The 17,218-nt window shown below is 43.9% G+C and overlaps 2 protein-coding genes across 2 annotated transcripts; both read right to left on the bottom strand.

The window, feature by feature from the left end:
* Positions 1-558: 558 nt before the first annotated feature.
* On the bottom strand, positions 559-10,584 carry gmppb (GDP-mannose pyrophosphorylase B). Its single transcript, XM_068595934.1, has 10 exons — positions 10,502-10,584; positions 9,277-9,473; positions 8,663-8,743; positions 8,036-8,084; positions 7,565-7,707; positions 6,932-7,090; positions 6,675-6,753; positions 4,253-4,380; positions 3,813-3,995; positions 559-3,680 (listed from the first exon to the last, which is right to left on the bottom strand). The coding sequence occupies exons 2-10, from the start codon at positions 9,403-9,405 to the stop codon at positions 3,549-3,551; spliced, it is 1,083 nt and encodes a 360-aa protein (XP_068452035.1). The 5' UTR covers positions 9,406-9,473; positions 10,502-10,584; the 3' UTR covers positions 559-3,548.
* A 1,246-nt stretch (positions 10,585-11,830) lies between these two features.
* Positions 11,831-17,096, bottom strand: pde12 (phosphodiesterase 12). Its single transcript, XM_068595920.1, has 8 exons — positions 16,134-17,096; positions 14,699-15,090; positions 14,474-14,579; positions 13,659-13,803; positions 13,427-13,505; positions 13,198-13,320; positions 12,906-13,111; positions 11,831-12,400 (listed from the first exon to the last, which is right to left on the bottom strand). The coding sequence occupies exons 1-8, from the start codon at positions 16,727-16,729 to the stop codon at positions 12,281-12,283; spliced, it is 1,767 nt and encodes a 588-aa protein (XP_068452021.1). The 5' UTR covers positions 16,730-17,096; the 3' UTR covers positions 11,831-12,280.
* Positions 17,097-17,218: the final 122 nt, after the last annotated feature.

The raw sequence follows: 17,218 nt of genomic DNA, 5'->3' as shown, positions 1-17,218 counted from the left end.
GAAGAACGCGTTAACTTGTCCAGTGCTAGGTATTTCATACACCTTACTGATTTAATATGACTGTGTCCATTTTAAAGAATTTACTTTAAACGTGTGTTTAGGTTAATTCAGATGTTATTTCAATGTTTGAGGGGACTTGTTTTAATATAAGTTGCAAACCGAACGAGGACGTTTGTTTTAAGGGTGCAGCGCTGACCTCAGGTCAGATTCCCGGTGCGTCGTCCTTTGAGAGTTTGTTCTCACAGTTGAATGCACTTATTGTAAGTCACTAAATGAAATGTAATTGAGAATATTTTCAGGGCTGTTAGATTGTTTTTTCGAAAATCTGACTGTATCTTCCAATATCGAGATAACAAATATCTGTGCTTCATATTCAATATACGAAATGTGTAATACTTAAGTCGCCTCTATGACGTCATACAAGCGTTTTCTCAGCTTGGTCTAATCACAACCAGTAACCTAAACTGCTCCTCGTGTACAAGAGAGGAAGAGACGAACAAAGAAGAGATAAGGAGACACATGAGTTAAATCATTAGATTATATTATTATTCTCTTTTTTTTTTAAAAAGGCTTCATTACAAGAAATGACTTCATTCATTCAGATAAAGTCTCCACACGTTGTAAACACCGTTCATCACTAAATGCATAACAACGTGGCTCCTGCGCAATTTGTTCAGAGGTCAGTTTTTTTTAGCGGCAGACGTCCATCTTGTTCACGGTCCTTAACGACAAGTCGAAGCTGCCGAGGCGTAAAAAACATGGACGCCTCCGGCAGCGAGTTTCAACAACCTTCAACTGTCGAGGTTTGGCGATCAATTATTTTACCATCGGGTGTCTGTTGAAGGTTAAGATGAAATTGGGATTGCCAAAACAACTAGGTTCAAAAGCCTCTCGACTCTTCATCCAGCGTCACCAGCGAGACGACGCTTCCAACGCTTCAGTTCCCTTTAGGAGTAAAGAGGCAGTGAATTGTCCACAATAGCCTCAGCTTTAAATGACGATGGTTCGGTAACACGCTAAATATTTGTTTATCGGAGTTTCAATGACGGGCGTCGACCACAAAAGGAGGAAGCGCGAGGTTCAGATGCAGTTTGTGAAGAGTTGACGTGGATTTGTAGATTTCACATTGAAGGTTGATATAGAGTTAAAGTTAATTCTTGACTTTGAGATGAATCACCCAATCGAAAGCTTCAGCGCGACTGGTGACGGACATGGAGGGGGGAAAAAAATGTTTGAGGTCACGAACGAATGAACCGTCAACCAAAACCACCAGGTTCAAAAGTCTTAGTGTAAAGCGGATGAGAAGGTACAGTCCGAAATGTCCCAGAATGGCCACCATCCAGAGTAATTCACTTAACTTTGGGTTACATTTTTAGCCTCACTTATGAAAAAAGATCTATCTTTCCATCTATCATCCTACCTACAAATTAGTTGCCTGCTGCGTAAAGACTTACACGCGATTACTTATAGTTAGAGGCGATGACTTCAAACAAACTGTGTTTTTAAGGAAGCCCATTACCGCCACACAAAAATAAAAATTAGGACAAAAAAAAAATAAAAAATTAAGACCAAAAAATAAATATAAATTAGGACAAAAAAAAAACAATTTCTTTTTTTCTTTTTTGATTTGAAAAAAAAGCAAACAAAAGCAAACAAAAGAAAAACGTTTCATTCCAGGAGAGAAATGAGAACTTGACTACCGACTGCAAGTGTCAAAATTCCATTTACAGCCTAAATATAATTGTAGCTAATATATGAACACACAAAATACACTGAGTTCCTGCGATTTACTATTTTTAAGAACTGAGTAAAATGCAAAGTCCACACATAGTAAATGATTTTCTAATTATTGAATTATTTACTTTTAAGCAACCATCAATAGGCTGACAGGTGGTTGACATGACCAAACTGGTTTTTGGTAAATAACAAGAGCACTTGAATATAAAACAGTGCTTGCAATGTTAAATTAAAAGAGTATGTGAATTGAAACAAGATTGGTCTATTTTGTGACTTGTACTTGTTGTATGAACAATACATATTTACATTTAAATGAAGGTATTGTAAAACCTGTGATAAAAAAAATATTTTTTTTTATTGACCCCCTTTTTTTCGTCCCTAATTTTCTTTCTTTTTTTTCTTCCTAATTTTTTTTTTTTTTTTGTCCCTTGTTTGTTTTTGTTTATTTTTTGGTCATAATTTTTTTTTTTTTGGCCCCAATTTCTTTTGTGTGTGTGGCAGCGATGGGCTTCCATAGTTTTCTTCTCTGGTTGAAAGTTTAACGCCTGTGGCCACGCCCCCTCAGTGATGTCACAGCATCGCAGCCGGGTGACGAGTCAAACCACTAGAGGTCAGCAGAAACAAAAAGATCTTCAGGCGGCGTTTAGGTACTCTTAAAGAAAAAAAACTTTAAACATAAATGAAAAAACACAAAATGTTGAAGTAGAATATCCCGGATGCAGCCTGACAGAAATATCTGTAAATACACTTCATAAACTGCAAGTTATAAAAGAAAAAAGCATTTTGTTCACTTTTTAAAGAGCAGTAACCAGCTTGGCATTGAAGCTCACAGCTTTCATGATAAAAAAAAGAACAGAAATCAACTCAAGACATACCGGACACCTGCTCTATAACTGATAATTGATCAATATCTCTACATAGAAACGAATAACATTCATCTAGTGGACACAACCAAATGCAGTCGTGCGATAACGTTCCTTCGCGTCTGCTAAATCGCGTGATAAAATGTCCGGTGTTGTGTTTACAGCTTGTTCTGCTGCCCCCAACAGGCCGGAGATTGATCTATTAATTAATTCAACTTTTCCCTATTTACTGCATTCAGTTGAACATGTCAGATTTAGCGACCAGAACAGTGCGATCCTCCTTCAGTGCCTGGTTTTAGGAAATGTAAAAAATGCATAATGAATCATATCAACAGTGTTCACAAGGCTTCGCTTCATCGCTCCGCTGAACACACTTCATATTATTCCCCACCACCATGTGACAGACAGACAGCCCACATCCCCCTCAGCTCTACAGAGAGACTAAGTCCCGCCCCCTTCTGGTGCAGGGAGGGAATACGTACGGCGGTCAGCGGCGAGGGACAGATATTGTTTTGATCCCGTCGTACTTTACACGTGTAATATTTGTCTCTCGTCGTTGACTACCGTGCATTTTCTTTTCTTTTTTCAAAATAAGGTCTCGCGGTGGTCAATCGGAAGGGGCGGGGCTTCACCTCTCATCTTCACACGACGTATTTACCCCCCCCTACAAACAAAGATATAAACCTTTCTCTGACGGTGCCAGGCTGCTCTTGTGACAGATCATGCTCACACCATTGTTCTGATGGATGATGGTGCAGCAGCTTAGCAGGGCTAAAAAAAAAAGAAGAAACAAAACTTCTCTTATTCTAATTTCCCCCCCTCTCCTCTCCTCCAACCGGCTGTGCATCGCTTCTCTCTCTCTCTCTCTGTTCTGGCACAGTTTGGGTATCGAGTCGAGTCCGTATAAAAAGGCTTTGGGTTCCTCCTCCTCCTCCTCTTCATCCTCCGCTACATGATGATTCTTGGCTCTGGGACCGACTCGTTGATGGATTTGTGAGGCAAGACGTTGGCGCCGTTCAGGTAAAGCTCGTCGTTCACGATCACGTCCTCGCCCAGCACCGTCACGTTCTCCATGCGGACCTGACGACACGGATCAACCCAGAGATCATCGTCACTACGCGACAGCCGTCAAGAAGCATCGATACACAGCGGAGAGAAAAGCTCCGACCGCCTCCGCCCCGTCGGCCGTGAATCCCGATGCCCTCCACTCACCCACTGGCCCACGGAGGAGCTCCAGCCCACGATGCAGCTCTCCAGCCAGGCGTGTGATCGAACCCGCGCGCCCTTCATCACCGTGCAGCGCTTGATCCTCACGCCGTCCTCCACCACCACGCCGGCGCCGATGGTGACGTTGGGGCCGATGGTGCAGTTCTCCCCGATCTGCGCCGTCGGGTCCTGCAGAGGGAGGAGAGAGGGAGGGTGACCAACCGAACTGAATCGTAATTGACCTCATGGACAAGAACACGGTCGACTGGCTCGACTCTGATTGGTGGAAACAGTGACGTGACGAGGAAGTGTATGGTTCAGATTTATGGAGTCTGCTCGGGAGGAAATGTTTAACTTGTGAGGATAATTGTGTCCTTGAGCAAGCGATAGACGTCGGCCAGGAGTCTGAATCCCGTCTCTCTCGCGCTCCGTCTTCTCTGACTCACCACCACAACGTTGCCGAGGAAGCCGGTCCCCGTGCGCAGCCTCTCGGGGGCGTGTTGTCGCAGCGACTGAAGGTACATGCACATGCCGGTCAGGAAGTCTTTAGGCTGACCGATGTCCATCCAGAACCCTGCAGACGGACCAACAAATAAACACACATAACAAACAAACAAACATACGGAGAGATGAGTTCAAGGACACCATGAGATCTGCGTCAGGAGACGCTGAACCTCCTTTCACCTCATTTTAACGTCTTGAAATGTTTTTTCATTTTCTATCTCGTTAATATTTGTGTTTTTATTGTGTTTTCCTGCTTTGAGATTCAATCTCAATCTGAAAGAAACTGAAATCAAACCGCTGCTCCAGACAATCAATCTGAATCCTTCTTTTGGGAAATGTTTCGATATTGAGCTCAAACTATGAAGCAACAAGTCAGGAAAAACAGAAAACAACAAAACTGCAAAATTGATGGATGAATTTCTGCTTTTACTTCCGCTTCTTACAAGTAAAAGCAGAAATACGTCCATCAATTTTCCATCTAATCTAAAAACCTACAAAACATTGAAGCTGTTTGTCTTTGGAATTGACTCCATAAATTATATATATATATATATATATATATATATATATATATATATATATATATATATATATATATATATATATATATATATATATATATATATATATATATATATAAATAACTGTGTAATTTCTGCTCATAATGAACCGCACAGTTCCACCTGTTGAATGTTTTTAGATAAATGTTGAAAATACAAACGTCTCCTCCAACAAAAAGTCAGAAAGTTTTGGTCTTTGTGGAGATGAATCTGACTCATCCTGCAGGTCTGAGATTGAGGATTTGACTTCAGATTAGATTTGAAATGAGCTTTGAGGAAGGACGAACTGCTCCATCATCGTGTGCACTTGAAGTTATCAGCAGGTTTGAAAGCCGGGGAGCTGCTCAGCAGAACGCAGGTCTGAGGGAAACAAATCCACGAGGACCTGGACCAGTCCTATGGACTACAGGAAGGGGGCGGGGCTTCGGCTGCTAGATGTTCCCACTGCTTCAGCTGATCGCTTCCAGAGAGGGACGAGGACTTAGAGAAGCACCGAGTCCAGATTCCCCGATTACTGATCGGCTTATTGTCTCCATGAACACCAGAGTCCAGTCCGCTGGTCTAGAGTCCAGTCCGCTTGTCTAGAGTCCAGTCCGCTTGTCTAGAGTCTAATTCAGTTGTCTAGAGTCCAGTCTGCTAGTCTAGAGTCCAGTCCTCTTGTCTAGAGTCCAGTCCGCTTGTCTAGAGTCTAATTCAGTTGTCTAGAGTCCAGTCTGCTAGTCTACAGTCCAGTTCCTTTTGTCTACAGTCCAGTCCTCTGGTCTAGAGTCCAGTCCGCTTGTCTAGAGTCTAATTCAGTTGTCTAGAGTCCAGTCCGCTGGTCTAGAGTCCAGTCCGCTGGTCTAGAGTCCAGTCTGCTGGTCTAGAGTCCAGTCTGCTAGTCTACAGTCCAGTCTGCTAGTCTACAGTCCAGTCTGCTAGTCTACAGTCCAGTCCTCTGGTCTAGAGTCCAGTCCTCTGGTCTAGAGTCCAGTCCTCTGGTCTAGAGTCCAGTCCTCTGGTCTAGAGTCCAGTCCTCTGGTCTAGAGTCCAGTCCTCTGGTCTAGAGTCCAGTCCTCTGGTCTAGAGTCCAGTCCCCTGGTCTACAGTCCAGTTCCTTTTGTCTAGAGTCCAGTCCTCTGGTCTAGAGTCTAGTCCTCTGGTCTAGAGTCTAGTCCTCTGGTCTAGAGTCCAGTCTGCTAGTCCAGAGTCCAGTCCTCTGGTCTAGAGTCCAGTCCTCTGGTCTAGAGTCCAGTCCTCTGGTCTAGAGTCCAGTCCTCTGGTCTAGAGTCCAGTCCTGCTGGATGAACAGTGCAGGAACATCTTCATCAGGTCTCGGTGTGTTTCTCAGTGTGTTTTTTGTTTTTTTGGGTATCGGTGCTTCTCTACAAACGTTTCCTCTCCAGAACTACGTGTGAAGAAAAGCTCAAACACTTACGTCTGCTGCAGCTGTGATCTGCGAGACCAGCAGACAGCGTATTTATCACGTTGCCAGAGCGATTTATTAATAGATCAATGAAGGAAAAGATAAATAACGTCCAAAGCAAATAGGTGTGACATCGTAGAACAGGGTACTAGTATACAGGATGTGTATATTTGTATATTACTAATAATGTATATGGTGTATAAATATCGGTATCAGTGTATCCACATTTTGGACTGTGAAGTTTCAATATTTCAACACTTTCGGACATTTTATGAATGAAACAATGATTCTATCTCTGAATAACCAATACTGAAGACGTGTGTTAGTTTCACCTATAAATAAAATAACTGTGTGTATTATAGATTTGTGTTGTAGTACTGCAGGTACTAGTACTGTTACCTTGTAGCTCCATGGTGTACAGCTGCCCCTCCTCTGCCATGACAGGAAATATCTCTTTCTCTATGGATGTTGGTCTCAGCTACACTCACACACACACACACACACACACACACACACACACACACACACACACACACACAATTAAATGCCATTACAGCGAAACTTTACACATTTGCTCTTTACTTCACCACAAATGTATTAGTGTGTGTCTGTGTGTGTGTGTGTCTGTGTGTGTGTGTGTGTGTGTCACAAGTCACCTGGATCCTGCTGAGCATGCTGGGATTGAAGATGTAAATGCCGGCGTTGATCTTGTTGGAGACGAAGACCTGCGGTTTCTCCACAAAGCGGTGAATTCTGCCGCTGTCCACCTCAAACACCACCACGCCGTATTTAGAGGGCTCCTCCACCCGCGTTACCTACACACACACACACACACACACACACACACACACACACACACACACACACACACACATCAGAACTATAGTTCCAACAGATTGGTCGGATTGCAGCCGTCTAACATTATTCTCTTAATGACGAGTGAAAATAGAGCAGAAACAAAAAAAGAATTTAAAAGTGAATTTATGAAACAGAAAACTAAACCAAAAGTTTTATTAACATGTGCTAAATGTTACCTAAATGTTTTCTCTTAATTCACATTGAAAAAATGAAAACATTGCAATACATGTAATACAGAATGAATCCACTAGGGGGCGGTGTTTCACCGCCCCCTAGTGGATTCATTCTGTATTACATGTATTGCAATGTTTTATAGATCCAGTTTCAATTTTGGACAACATAAATGTCATAAATAAAATGTAAAAAACTATTGTGAGAAGCTTGGCTGTCCAATTTAAATATTAAATAATAAATACAAAATGAAGCCTCACCACGATGGTCCCCTCTTTGCCGTGGTTGTGGTGAAACTGCAGCAGATCTTTGAACGGAAAATCACAGATGACGTCCGAGTTGAGAACGAAGAACGGCTCGTTGTCGGTGTTCAGCAGCTCTCGAGCCAACGCCAGAGGGCCCGCTGCACAAACACACACACACACACAAACACACACACACACGGTGGATCTTTAACTACAACACATTTCACATGGCTTCAACACTTAAATTCAGCTTTTTGTAGCCAAAACTGATATAAAAAAAAAAAAAAAAAAAAAGGTTGCCTTTTTTTCAGACACTTCATATTTTCAGCAGTAAAACAAAGTGTCACGTTCACATGTATGTCGTACATCTGCATCGTTACGTATACAAATCCACCAGACTACATCGCAGGTACGTTGTGGTCTCAGACTCTGGCGATGTGTCGTGCTGCAGAGACAGTTTCCTGTCGGTGCAGAAGAGAAACTCACCGGTTCCCAGAGGCTCCTTCTCGTGAGACAGAGAGATGCGGATCCCGAGCTGAAGAAGGAAACAGGGAAACATTCAGGACGCAGCAGACGAGCACCATCACTAATGTCCGTGTTCTTCCTCAAACTTCTGAATGTTCACGAGCGATAAACTACTTGATTAATTGACAAATAGTTGCAGCAGTAAACTACATATCATGACAGACTTTAACTTCCAAGTTAAAACATGACTAACCGGTTAGATTTTACGAGACAATATTTTATATGAAAGACAACAAGATGTGTTTATGTTTATGGTAACAACACGGCTTCCCTCTGGCCTTCAAAATAAAAGAGGGCGAGGTGGAGAGATCATCACTGTGTAATGTAACCGGTTATGTCAGCTTCAGATTCAGAGACGGCCGTCAAACACCGAAGATTTTTAAAAAATTAAGCATTTAGAGCAACAGATAAAACACGTCCACACTGGAAGGAGATGTTGACTCTGTCTCTCCTGTAATGTGGCGACGGCAATACAGAAAAAAACACCTGAGGAGAAGTGTTTTTGTGTGGTTTGTGTGGACTGACCCATCAGGAAGAAGCCGCTTAAGTGACTTTTAAAAAGCTTCAGTGTGAGATGAGGCTACTTACTCTCTCCTCCTGGATTCTCATCTCTCTCTCCAGCAGATCGGACATGTAGCTCACGGCCAGAATCACATGGTCCACCCCGGCCTGCGCGCACACACACACACACACACACACACACACACACACACACACACACACACACACACACACACACACACACACACACACACACTCTGAAGTCAATAATCTCAAAAACAAACCTCCGCAGTAATGAACAAGGACCCCCTCCTCCCTCCTTCCTTCCTTCCTTCCTTCCTTCCTTACTCCTCCTCCTCCTCCTTCTTCTTCTTCCTCTTCCTCCTCCTCCTCCTCCTCCTCCTCCTCCTCCTCCTCCTCCTCTCTCCTCCCCCTTCCTTCCTTCCTCCCTCCCTCCCTCCCTCCCTCCCTCTTTTCCTCTTCCCTCCCTCCTCCTCCTCCCTTCCTCCTCCTCTTCTTCTCCTCCTCCCACACCCCTTTCCTTCCTCCCTCCATCCCTCTTCCTCCTTCCTCCCTCCATCCCTCTTCTTCTTCTTCCTTCCTTCCTCCTTCTTCTTCTTCTTCCTTCCTCCCTCTTCCTTCCTCCTTCCTCCCTTCTCCTTCTGCCTCATTCCTCCCTTCCTCCTCCTCCTCCTCCTCACCTTGACCAGTGCCTCCACCTGGTGCAGCAGGATGGGTTTGTTGCAGAAGTCCACCAGCGGTTTGGGGACGCTCAGCGTGAGCGGCCTCAGCCGGGTCCCATAACCGCCGACCAGGATCAAAGCCTTCATGCTCGTTGGCGTTTCAGCGGCCGTCAGCAGGACGCCAGCAGCTCGTCTGTGGCGAGACGACAAGGCGCCTGGACGGGAGAGAAGAAGAGGAGACGTGAATATATATATATAAATATACACACATACACACGACGCGCTGGTTTCTGTGATAGATGACCGACTCTGAACCAGGCAGAAATGTTAAAGGAACACGTTCAAGTCCAGAAGCTCAAATGTTTCATGACAAACTTTGTGCGAGTCAACAAAAGGTCAGGAGGGTCGCGATGACGTTGCTCAACAGATCCGTGTTTGCACTTGAGATCATGAGTCTCGTGGCAAGAATGAAACTGGAATAGTATATTCTTTGTGGACCACGGATTTGATGTTTCTCCACGTTCAGAACATTATTTTTGGCCTTGGAGAAGAGCCCACGAGATGATCTTATGAGTTGTCAGTTTGCATTCTTGTTTGGGACAAAAGAAAACGGATTTTGCACGTTGTAAAACTCGTTTGGACAGATTCCTTCCGTTTGTAGCGACGTTACAATTTACAACACTGTTCAATAATCTGATGATAACGCTTCAGAAAGCAGTGGAACAGTTCAGGATCATACTTTTGCAGTGACATCAAGCGACAAATGCTCAAATTTAGAAGTGTAGTCTTTGTTGAATGATAAACATTTGCTTATTTCTCAGTCAGACTTGTAAAGAAGTCTAAACCAGACACGTGACACCATGACCGAGAGAAACGTGACCCTCTTATGAACCAAATCACATAAATTAAGTCACATTATAAGGAAGTATTTCAGTTTTAGGACAATATCAAAACACACAAGGAGATACAACACACATTAAAGCAGATGAAGTAGCTACATAGCTACACATGGATGGATCATAATATATAAATAAACTCCAAGTAGTATATGAATTATGAGATAAAACAGACTCATATTTCCTGACACATTAACTTCCAGGGATTGTAGCTAACCCCTGTTAGCTTAGTTCAAGATGACGTCAGATCATCTACTGATTTACGGCATTTAACGACAGGCAGTCTGCCGCCAAACTGTCCGTCTGTCTGCGTGAAATCGAGTAAAAAAATGGTGAAAAATACTTACGTGATTGTGTTCAGCAGAAGTCTTCAGGCGACTTGTGAATGACTGAAACTCCGGGAATGACACGTAAGATCGTTCAAATCCGGATTCCTTGTTTCGCATCCTGTCGGAGCGGGTCAGAGTCAAGCGAGACAGCGGGACACGTCACGCATCCGGTCAACGGTTTCACAACAAAAGCACGCAGTTTAAATTAGACGATTTTTTTAACTTCGTCGTTGATTGAGAGGCATTATGGCAAAGTGGGGCACTGCTTTTTATTTTGGAAGTTGGTAACCATTGCTAGAAATGTAAAATAAAATAAATGCAATTATATGTAATTGCAATCAAAGACAATTATAATTAGTAGGGAAGAAATGTGTGAATATGAAATCAACCTCAATGTTAAGTTTATCAAAAATTAGAAACACTTAATGAACTTTAAAATGAAGTCTCTGAGTTTTATATAATAGCACCAACAATTTCTAGCAAAGATTCGGATCTTTAGAGGTCATCATTTTGTTTTTATTTTATTTGCTATATCCTGCTTTTATTTTAAAAGGTCAATTCACTCGTTTTCCGGTCTGCCTAACTGACGCTGGGAAACTTGACGGTACGCCCCTCGGCGCTGTCACTGACACGGGGGTGTCTAAATAAACCAGAGCCTTATATGACATAAGATAATATTTCTACGTGATACAAAACTAACGTTGGAGACATTTTATACGTATTCCCTTATTGTCTATCTGCGAAAAATAGGCCGAATTGTCACGACTCTCCCACTTACTCCGTTACATTTTTTTTAAATGTATCTTCACGCCCCTTAACTCACGACACAATGGTATATCCCAAACAGTCCGGTCCCGCCTCTTCCTGAATCTTGACCAATCAGAGAAAAACAGCGTGGCGATGGAAGGCGGATTCACCGCATTTACATTTGACAGCTGACAGCTTGTTTACCTACTTTCAGAGGTCAATCCGTTTAAAAATATTTATTTATCAAAGTAATTATTCGATAAATAACATGAATCAAAAATGTTAACTCATTACACTTAGTAGACAGTTTTGATTGCTTAAAAAAAAACTTTTTGAGTTTGACTAAATGTAAGTTATTTAACTGTGCTTTTCACTTAGTGAACATGTTTGATTTACACGGTGTATTTTTACTCTAACTTGTAACCTCTAACTTTACACATTTTTCTTCCACAACCAGAATGGGCTTACAAGTGTCGCAAGTGAATATTTTGCCCCACCAAGTGTTTTTATATTGACCCAAACAGTCACACGAAATTAAAGCTAGTTAGTTACCATATTCATAGGGATGTTCAACAACATTTAAAACTCAAAGACTCAGACTCAAACTTTATCAGTTTATTCAAAACTTAAAGAAGCACTGAGCAACTTGTTTGGCCAAACAATAGTCATAATAAATACCTTAATTAAAATGTAAATATGTATTTATTGCCAATCTCACTGTGTATTTAAGCCAATAAAAGTCAATATGAATTAAGTGTTTTATCACCTCAAAAAGAAAATCAATTCTTTGCAAATCATCACTTTTTCCCAACACTGAATATCAGTGATTAAAAGTCCCTTAATTGTTGTACTGTAAATAATACAATACAGACTCCATCACAACAGTTAATGTCCTTCTGTAATTAAAATCAGTCTTTCGTTGATCTTCAGTAAACCTGCAGGGTTTCGTGCTCCGACTTCATTCAAGTAGAAAGTAAATCTCCAACGGCTGACGAGCTTGTCCATTTTTCTTCTTTTGTCCAGGAGGTTTGAGGCTAAAGAGGGCAGAGGTCACGGGTTCCAGCGCAGGTCACAGATCAGGGCGATGTGATCGGAGGGATGAGCGACGCTGGGCAGAGCCTCGTAGGTGGTGACCTCCTGGTGGCTGGGCAGAGGAATCACCTGCTCCACCTGCAGCAACACACACGCGTTATCGGATTATTTACACACACACACACACACACACACACACACATATATAAATAAACAATACTATATCATATTTATAGGATCAGTAAGCAATGCTGGGGGGGGGGGGGGAGCTATGGCTATGTTACTAGGGCAGGACACGCAGCAATAAGCATGATTTGTTTATTGCTTATTTAGATGCTAAATAATCAGAAACCTTTTCTTTTGAGAAAAAAATTGAAATTTGTGTGGTTACATTTTTAGATTTTTATGGAGTACATATGATATTTTCAATGATTATTCAAGAAAAAGCAGAAGAAAAAAACTTTTTTCAGGTTTTTGTTACACATTGATAGACATGGGACATTAAATCATTTTAATGTTTGTGAATCACTTACCCATGGTGCATCAGTGAGCCCTTTTATTTAAGTTAGATGTTTCAGACAAACGACCACTACAGGAGTACTAGTATATCAGCGAGCTTTAGCACCAGCGGCGGTATGAGTACCTGCATGCTGTCCGGCTGGATGAAGATGTAGTCCAGGCAGCCGTGAAATCCTCCCACGTAGTTGGTGTAGGCCGGCTGGCTGCAGGCGCTCAGCATAGGGGGGAAACCGGAGAGCAGCTCCATGCTGCAGGCCTCCTCCGGACCGGAGCTGCTCCAATCTGCGTGTTGCGGATGAACCGACGTCTCGCCGAGCAGCTGGAACACACCTGCGGACGGGAAAGAGGAAGATGAACACGTGACTCTAACACGCGTTTCAAACACACAGAATGCACAGGCCTTGCTTTCGGGCTACCTGAGTGAGGAGAGGAGTTAAAGTCACCGCAAAAGACCAGAGGGGCTCCAGGTGTGACCTCGCTGATCACATGCCTCAGGTGTCGCAGGGCCACGCCCATCTGGAACAAACGGAGATTCCCTCCTTGAAAAAGGAGATGAATTCAATTGTGAAAAGGGTACAAAGGCGTCACTCGGCTGTCTGACGTCAGTGATTTGGGTGTGTTAACACGGAGAAATGAGTCATCTACCTTTCGGGTGATAGTACAGGTGAGTGTTGGCCACACAGACCTGCCTGCCGGGTTTATTGAAGTCCTCAAGCACACTGACCTGCAGAGAAACGAGTCGGACTATGATTATTTTTGTTATTGACTATTCTGTCTCCTCCTTTTTTTAATGAACTTTATTTGCCCTTTAAATGTCACAAACTGAAACAATTCCCAAGTGTTAATCCCAGTGCGTGCAGCGGGTGAGCAGCTGTACCTGCAGGACGCTGGCCCTCTGCAGCATCCTGGCCTTCAAAGCGTCGCTAGTCGAAATCCTCTCCAGCAGCGTGGCATGGATGGGGTCAGAGGTCAGAGCCTCGCTCAGCAAGATGTCATGCCGGCTCAGCAGCTTAAACTTTGACCTAAAAGGAGACACAATTATGTTAGAATTAACCGACGTAATCCTGGATTTAAACTGTTTGATAGACCGACATAATCCCGGGTTGTGAAAGGTGGGTTTGACCCCCTGGAACAACAATCAACACGTTGGATGATCCCCAACGTGAAATAATCTAGTTCTGATCCAATGTAGCGCGACTTTTACTGTCAGACTGCGGCGTCTCCACCAGGGGGAGCTGTTCAGTAACTATGACACCAGTTAAACACGTGTGGATGTGCTCCACCTGCTGGAGGAAACCTACAACAACACCACCTTGTACCTGCTGCTGGAGACACGTGAGGTCCAGTTCAATGAGAAGTAGAAGAGAAAACACATTCATTGAGAACATTTCTAAAAGCTGACTTTTAGCTGTTATTTGTGAATTTAAAAGAAAGTGTAAATGTTGCAACATGTTTTTCATACTCAACAAAGTTAAGTATTGGAGTTTTCTTGTAGCACAGACACTATGACTATGTAATATATACTATGACTATGTAATATATACTATGACTATGTAATATATTATATATGTATGTATATATATGTAATATGTACTTTGACTATGTAATATGTACTATGACAATGTACTATGCAATATATAATATGTACTTTGTACTACATGCAACATTTTCCTTGTTGCTGGCAGAGCTGACCTGCGGTAGAAGGTGGCGAGTCCTTCATGCTGCTTCTCTTTGATCCTAAAAACACCTTCCAGACCGAAGGCATCCAGAGCCGGAGTCAGACTGTCCTCAAACACCCCTAAAAGAGTCCACAGGACAAGAAGAGAGTCAGACACCATGACCGGTCTACACAGAAAATAAGGAGACAAACTTGTTTGTTAAGCAACTTAAAAACGTGGTCATTTCTGCAACAATCACCCTTGTCGACCTCCTGCAGACAGACGATGTCAGCGTTGTACCCGGCCAGCTCCTTCTTGATCAGGTTCTGCCTGTAGTCCATCTGCAGGGCGTACGGGGCGCAGTACGGGTAAAGCACCGTCTTGGAGAGTTCTGTCTGGGCGTAGACGTCGGCCAGGATGTTGTAGGTCACCACCCGCACCGCCGGCCACTCCGCCTCCTTGGGGGTGTACGCGTGTCGGTTGTCGAACGTGCACGCGCCCGGTCCGGCCTCCACGACCCCCGCGGAGACCAGCTCCTTGGCCGGGCCGGCGCGGCACCCGTCTTTCGGCGTGCAGTGCAGTTTGAGCCTGAAGCCGATGTCGTGGTTGGACGGGACGTGGACTCGGCCGCGTCCCACCTCTGTCCAGCCGCTGCGACGAGAGAGAGAGAAACTACTGACTAACTTTCTTCTCTTTACGCAGCACAACTCCCCTTTCTGGTGACACTTTCTATCCATATAATTGTGTTACCCTGATTTCGCTCTTTGTCAAACTGACCTGACCTACGTTGACCTTATGAACCTGGCAGATGCTTCCTTATTTAAAAAAACAAACACAATTTAAGCAAATAACTATCTCTTACATTTAGTTATTAAAGAATTGAGACTAAAATATGTGCTCAGCAGGACGTTTTACAGTGTAAAAGTTATCTTGTGAACAAACAATGTATGAGACACTAGATGACCTCAAACAGACACACTGATTTTATTTGCTCAATTGAAACCCTCTGATAATATGAGCCATTCAGATCAATCAGTCAGACTCCTCTTTAAACGTTGTTGGTCGACTAAAAGTCTAAATATATTCAGTTATTGACGCAAAAAAAAAAGAGAACCGATGTTTCTATATTACACAACACATTTGGTATTTCCGTAATGATAGTTCTTGTTACTTTTTAATGGCCCACCATGTGGCTGTTCTGACATTTATTTATTTTTTTTACCTCCTTGTATGTAGTTAGTAGTGTATGTAGTGACATAGTTAGTTGTATCTATATTTGTCCCATGTCCCAGTGTAACTCATAACATGTCCCAGTGTAACTCATAACATGTCCCAGTGTTAACTCATAACATGTCCCAGTGTTAACTCATAACATGTCCCAGTGTTAACTCATAACATGTCCCAGTGTTAACTCATAACATGTCCCAGTGTGAACTCATAACATGTCCCAGTGTTAACTCATAACATGTCCCAGTGTTAACTCATAACATGTCCCAGTGTTAACTCATAACATGTCCCAGTGTTAACTCATAACATGTCCCAGTGTGAACTCATAACATGTCCCAGTGTTAACTCATAACATGTCCCAGTGTGAACTCATAACATATCCCAGTGTTAACTCATAACATGTCCCAGTGTTAACTCATAACATGTCCCAGTGTTAACTCATAACATGTCCCAGTGAAACTCATTACCTTCCGTTTGGGGCATTTTCTTTGTACCACGTGAACTCGCAGTCCTGCAGGGTCCCGAACTCCACCTGCAGGTTGGGACAGACGGGGAACCCGGACAGCAGGGACTGCGGGAGCTCCGCGGTGGTGAAGGTGGGCGCGTTCCTCTGAACCGAGTACGTGAGGTCTCCCACCCGCAGCTCGGCTCCGTCCCGCCACGCCGCGGCGTTCAGCTCCGTGTCGGCCACCTCTTCCCCCTGGAAGTACAGCTTCACGGCGGCGGGCGGCGGCGGCGTCGTCGTCTCCGCGGTCTGGCCCGACTGCGGCCCCTTTTTCTTCCTCGACTTCTTCATCGCCTTTTCTTGGCCCTTGACGAGGCCGTTGGAGATCCGGGCCAGGGCCTTGCCCAGAGCCTCGTCCTGGTCCCGCAGCATGCACTTGTGGCTGCCGTCCAGGCGGAAGGAGATGGTGAGCTTGGGCTCCCCGGGGAGACACCTCACCACGGCGGCATCCATACTGCCGGGGAAGCGGCGGGAGGCTGCGGTCAGAGTCCTCGACGAGGAGGCGAGCAGCAGGCGGCGGGGGAGCGGAGCGAGGACAGCGGGGAGGCGGTTAAACATGAGGTCCCCGGGGGCCGGACGAGGACACAGTCGGGCCGGACACACGAGCTGTGACCGTTAAGCTACACCGGTGACGTCGACGGTCAACAAAAGTTCCCAAAAGTTGGTGTATTATCTGTAAATACTTGCGAATACGTTCTATCCATTCAGTGCGATGTTTCTACTGCTACTTCTTCTTCTTCTATGAAACATCTTCTTCTTCGGTGGTTGTTGGCGGTCGACCTGTTAAGAGGTGCATTACCGCCACCTACTGGACGGAGTGTGATACGACACACGAGCGGTGAACGTTAAACTACGCCAGTGACGTCAACCGTCAACAAAAGTTCACAAAAGTTGGCATATTATCTGTAAATACTCCCATTAAATCAGTGCTATGCCTCTACTTCTTCTACTGTTTCTTCTATTTCTTCTTCTTCCTCGAAACATCTTCATTGTTGGTTATTCGCGGTAGACCAGTTAAGAAGCGCAATACCGCCACCTACTGGATTG

Source organism: Clinocottus analis, unplaced genomic scaffold, assembly GCF_023055335.1.
Source record: "Clinocottus analis isolate CAN_PGR_092001 unplaced genomic scaffold, fCliAna1.0.p SCAF_32, whole genome shotgun sequence".
In the NCBI taxonomy this organism is placed as follows: Eukaryota; Metazoa; Chordata; class Actinopteri; order Perciformes; family Cottidae; genus Clinocottus; species Clinocottus analis.
The sequence above is the reverse complement of the archived record's forward strand: the minus strand, read 5'-3'. Positions and strand labels throughout refer to the sequence as shown.